General features: G+C 35.9%; 1 protein-coding gene across 3 annotated transcripts in view; it reads right to left on the bottom strand.

Annotated features, from left to right (window-relative positions):
- Positions 1–6000, bottom strand: part of RGS22 (regulator of G protein signaling 22) — a 68561-nt gene that overhangs the window by 30218 nt on the left and 32343 nt on the right. For all 3 annotated transcript variants that reach the window (XM_019614169.2, XM_019614171.2, XM_019614168.2), the window contains exon 16: positions 1663–1857. In XM_019614169.2, the coding sequence (XP_019469714.1) occupies positions 1663–1857 (195 nt within the window). The remainder of the gene's footprint in view (positions 1–1662; positions 1858–6000) is intronic.

A 6000-nucleotide genomic window follows, 5' to 3' on the forward strand; every position in this document is an offset into this window, starting at 1 on the left:
CAGTTTAATAATAATCTGATGGAAAGTAAACAAAATTTCAGATTAATGAAAGCACCAATTGATTACATAGCATTCTGCAGGTCATTAACAATTTTAGATGAAATACATTCAAACAATTTTATGTTTCTCAAGGGAATTAAGTTATCACAGGATGAGATAAAATGGTCTTTTTCTGAATTAAATAGAAGGTAGAAAATAAAAAATAAAGAAATACATAGCTTTCATAACGGGGTGTGGTTCATATACAGTCTCATAGGGATCTATGCTGAGGTTATTTTTTTAAATGTATTCAGAAAGTATCTGGTAAAGGAGGGAGTGAGAAGATAACAAAATTTGCAAAATAATACCACAGAACAGAAAATGAAATTGACTGTGAAGAGCTACAGGATTTCGGGATATTTAGCATCTGAGTGATAAAGAGAAGCTGAATTCAATGACAATAAACATTAAGTCATCCAAATTATCTCCAAATTAGGGCTTTACATTAGCTGCTGTTACTTACTAAGGAGATCTTGGAATCATTACAGATGGCTATTAGCTTACATTGTGCACAAGCAATCAAAGTTCACTAAGAGTCAAAAGGCAATTAGAATGATTGAAACAATTAGGAAAGGAACAAAGAGCAAAACAGAAAACATCATTCTGCCACTGGATACTCCTTAGTGCATCAAGATCTTAAGCACTGCTTGTGTCTCATGAAAAGAATATAAAATAACCGATATATATGGAATATATAAGCATAAGAAAAGTATGAAACAACTTCTGTAAAGGAGGATGTTGAATAGTCACAGATTGTTGAGTTTCACCAAGGTGTAATTGAAGTGGGATATGACAGAGACATGTAAAAGCATTAACAGCACTGAGAATTTGACAAGATAACAGTTGTTCACTTTTCCTTAGGACTTACAGAACTAGGGAATCAGGTGAAATTATCGGGGGATGGGGGTGAGAGGCAGAGAAGAGTGAAAACAAACCAAAATAAGCATTTTTTCTTCCATTGCATGATTAAACCTTTTGCTACAGTGAGGTTGAAGATTTATGGACACATTTATGTGAAGTCATGGGGCAAAAGACTCATCAAAGACAATTAAACACAAAAAAGGTAGACAAGTCTTCTGCTTTATGTGCCTCCTAGATGGCTAAGTGCTGAAGCTGGCCATACTGCTGTATGGTTTTTTTGTTCTTACGTGCTATTCTTAAACATTAGTATTGGCCAACACCTAAGTGGATCTAGAAGGCTTTTCCCAAATTTGTATTTAGCTATTTATCTCTGTTCTACTATTTGTCCATACATGCAAGAATGACAGTAGTTATAAAAATAAATACATTGTACTATAAAATTATTTTTTATCAATAACAGTATCAAAGAAATGTAACACTTCCAGAGTGCAAAGAGAAATTTTGCCATAGCAAAATGCATTCCTTCCCACTCCACAGAGCGTGGGGTCCATGAAGCCTGCACTGTCCTTTTGAAGGGGAAGTCTGCTTTTCACAGGAAGCTCAGCCTACTCCATGTACAAGGGAGTGGGTGATTGAAACACCTCATGATGCTTCACTCTTCCTGACTGTAAATGCAACAGATTAGTATGTGGGACTGAGAAAGGGCTCGTAATTTTCTTCCGTGATGTAAGAATTTTTCACAGTGCCATACAAGTCAGTTACCTTTCCATAAGTGTACTTGTCTGCTTCCACCATCTTCATCCATGGTTCTAGTAGAAGAAGGAGGATATGTTCTTCTGCTGTGTCAAAAAGATCCTCAAAAGCTGGGTCCATTTTCTGATAAATCATGTTTTTCTTACTCTGATGAAGGCCGATGTCCATACTGGCAGATGGGGCAATGTATGTTGCATAAAGGAACTACAATGAAACAGAACAATTCTGTTTCTTAGACATCTTCTATTTCAATGGTCACAGTCTCAATGCATCTGTGTCCCCTACTGGCCTGCTGTATATTCTGAAAGTGCACCTGATTATACTCATCCTATATTATATTTTACCTGTGTGTTTTGTCCAAAATTCAGTTATTGCCATAACTGGCCTCCCTGTCATTTTCACTCAAACCTGTTTAAATGGTTAGATCACAAAACAATTTTCAATGTAATTTTGCAGACACTTGACTGATTCTTAGCTAGATTCAGACAATCACAATAATTACAGCAACTGCGTGTCTTCACGAAGTAGAAAGGTTTTTTTCACTATAATACTATACTTGAGTGCATTGAGTTCTTTTGCAAAATACGTGCTGGGCCACTTCGTGAAAGAGAATTTCTTCTTCTGTTTTTACTAGGAATAGATGGGAAATTGTAATGTTAGGGTTTAAACTAATGAAAAAAGTGATAAGATTTCATTATGTGCTGAGTTCCTCTTGCACATTTCTTTGACATTCTTGGGACTCCTTTGTGATACAGGATCTGTATCAGAAGATACCAATGCTGAACTAGTGCCTAAAGCTTTACCAAAGTAAGGATTAAAACAGGTGCTTTTAAAACAGGTTTTTTTATGAAACACAGAATTTGCCATTCAATATGTAAAAGCAGAAAAAAGCTAAACCTGGAAAACATTTCCTTTTCCCTAACTACACCTTCTTGAAGCACAGAGCAATTTTTTTCTCCCAAAGGCTTCTTCTTTCAATAGTCAACTAAATCACATTCTTCTTTCCTTTTAAATGTTTCATAAATTGCTTTGAAAGCCAGATAAAAACATTTTCTTGCAGTAATTTCTTGAAATAATACATTTCTAAAACATCATGACTCTGACTTCAGGTAGGAGACCAAATCCATACATCCATAATAAAATTCATACAGGTATCTTTTTTCTCTTCTTCACTTTGTCAAAGTCTAATGAATTTTTAAACATCTGGTTGGTGGATGAGATGAGTAGCATAAGCCAGAATTACACTGAAGAGTCCATTTTCAGTATTTATTATCACACAATTTTGACAATGAAGAATCCAGGAAATTATGCTTCCTTATGCTTCTAAATCCACCTATAACTACCAGTAAAAAGTAAAAAGGAGAAAATAGTGCATCTACTCCGTTTTCAAGCAGAAATAAAGCACTGTTGTGCTTAGATTTTTAGCACAGTGACTGGATATTTGAGTACATGAAATAATGGCTTTTCTTTTTACATCAACTTTTGATTTATTAGACTCCTTCATTCAAACAGAAACAGTATCATCAAACTACACCTCCATTATTTTGTACCTTAACAACTTGAAACATACCCTCTAGCCTCTCATGGTACCAGGCCATTCAGGAGTACAGAGATACAATGGCTGACATACTCCAATTAGAACTTGTTATGATACTATATATTCGCTATCTCTGCAGGATTCCACCCTCTTTCTCTGCAGATATAAACACTAAAACAAAGTTATTATGGACCACTTCATCAGTGCAAAAGAGGCTTGCAGGTGTAAGGTAAGGTCAAAGAACTAAGACAATGCCAAGTATAGTATTAGTTGAACAATAAGACCACATTTATTCTAGCATATGCCCTTCTCAGCAAATCTCAAAATTAATTGAAATGTAACAGATGCAATATGAATTAGATTCATAGTGAGTTCAAACCTTGGAAGTCATTTTGAAGAACTCTAAAACTAAAAAGTTTCAGTTACATCATGTCCTAGTCTGTTCTAAAACATTTAACACATAAAACAGACAAATTAAAAAGAAACAGTCCAATGACATAAAAATGTGGTATCTATAGAAATAGACTTTTTAAAGAAAGTAACTGGGGCTTCACTGCTCCACCTGTCATGACTTCATTGGTCCACACAAGGGACCTGTAAATTGGTGAAAGGAGCTGAAATAGGTCCTTAACACTTTAGCACACATTTAACCTCGTTCTTAAAATGGTTAGTCATTCTTAGTAAAGTATCACAGATTACAAAAAACAAACAAACAAAAAAAACCCCAGCTTAATGGACGGAGCTCTTATTTCCCACATGATTTTGTATGAAATGGCTTAACTTAAATATATTTGCTATTATTCTTTAGAACTGACCAAAAAAATATCTTAGCCTTAAGGGTAGGAAATTCTCCAAGGCCACACAGAGGATAAGGGACCCTTATGAGGAAAGACTGAGCGCCCTGGGGCTGTTCAGTCTGGAGAGAGGAAGGCTGAGAGAGGATCCCAGCAATGCTTATAAATATCTAAAATGCCAGAGTCAAGTGGATGGGGCCAGACTCTTTTTGGTGGTGCCCAGCAACAGGACAAGGGGCAGTGTATCAAATGTACAAAATGTACAAAAACACAGCAAGTTCCATACAAACATGAGAAAGAACTTTACGTTGAAAGTGACAGAGTATTGGAACAGGCTGCCCAAAGAGGCTGTGGAGTCTCCTCCTCTGGAGATATCCAAAACCTATCTGGATACTTTCCTGTGCAACCTATTCTAGGGAATCTGCTGTAGAACAGAGTTGGACTGGATAATCTCCAGAGGTCCTTTCCAACTCCTTCCATTCTGTGATTCTGTAAAGAGGCTTTGAGCAAAAGGAATTGATAATCTGCTCACATAAACACTTTTGTAATATTTTGCCATATTAGGGACTGCTTTTGCTGCCTGCTCTACCTGCAGAATGGCCCACTAGCCCTGCTTAATTTCATATGCAAAACTAGAGCGTAATAGAGAGAGACTTTTTTTCCATAAATAATTGTTAAGGGTAGTATTACATGTAAAGCAGAAATTAAGAGGAGGTTAATCCAGCTGTAGCTCTTCTCTAAACTCAGAGAACCAGATCCCCAGGTAGCCAGGACAGCTTCTTCCCTTTTCAAAGGTGCAGATTTGCATTGTCTGATGATTTGGTGTGATGACATCTATTTGTTTTCGTGTAGGAATCCATTGCTATGAGATTTGACCCAGCAAGTGAAAACATAGCATCACAAAGTGACTAAGTGACTGCATGCATTTGTGGATGAGAGTAGAATCAAGAAGAATCTTTCACCTTACGCTCCTTGCTGATGTTTCAGGACCATCCGTGAATCTGCACTGGTTTCAATGCAAGGACTATAGGGAGAACAGCTGCTAAGAGTTTTAGACGTGTCAGAAAGAGTAAAAACTTCTGTGTTCAGAGCCTCCAACACAATGACGTTAGCAAGACAAAAGAGGGAAAAAAAAACAAGTACTGTATCCTTTTAAAATTAATATTCATAGCCTTTTTTGATTCCTACATCATGGAATTTTTTTTGTTTTCCCAGCCACAGTGAAACTGCTTTTGAACAATGTTCTTTTAGAACATTTTTAGAACATTCTTTTAGAATCAACAGAAAAAATATATATATATGAACTTAAAGATTATAAATTTCATAGAAAAATCTTAGACAATTGAAATCAAGTGCACATTATGCTTCATTTACTCTATGTTTTGTTTCTTCTGTAAAACAAAAAGAATTTTCCTACCTGCCAGCCATATTTTCCTATGAGTGTTTTAGAAGAAGCAATGGATCTAACCCAAAACCCTGATCTAGAAATTCGATCCAAGTTTGCATCTCAACATTTCTCATGATAGCACAAATCTGAAGATATGAAATGCTTAGGAAATTCAAATTAAGATTTTGGCATCATTTATTAATTTCCAAATTGTGGAATGTTCAGGCTTTGGGTTTTGGTGTGAATTCACTCCAGATGAGAAGGCTTTGGTAGGCAATCTCAAAATGACTAGAGTAAAGCAAGAAACACAAAAAAGATTTAAAGTCCAAGTGCTTCATATTGCTGCCCAAGGTGTGGATATTTCTCTGATCTAAATGAGGGGCCTGTGCAGCTGTTTGACAGAATCACATGAAGGGAAATATACAATGCACTGACTGGTCTTAAATGGAATGGATAAACTGCCTGAACCCCCATCATCACTTCCCACCAACATAAACCTGTTTCTGACACTAAAACTTCACAGTAATGAAAATTCCCTTTACCTAAATTCATTCTAGTGCTAAAATATTGTATTTCCCATAACAATATTAAAGTTTCTATCTCTAAGTTGCTTTTCTTTGCTTTTTTTT

The sequence above is a fragment of the Meleagris gallopavo genome, chromosome 3 (genome assembly GCF_000146605.3).
Source record: "Meleagris gallopavo isolate NT-WF06-2002-E0010 breed Aviagen turkey brand Nicholas breeding stock chromosome 3, Turkey_5.1, whole genome shotgun sequence".
Taxonomy (NCBI): Eukaryota; Metazoa; Chordata; class Aves; order Galliformes; family Phasianidae; genus Meleagris; species Meleagris gallopavo.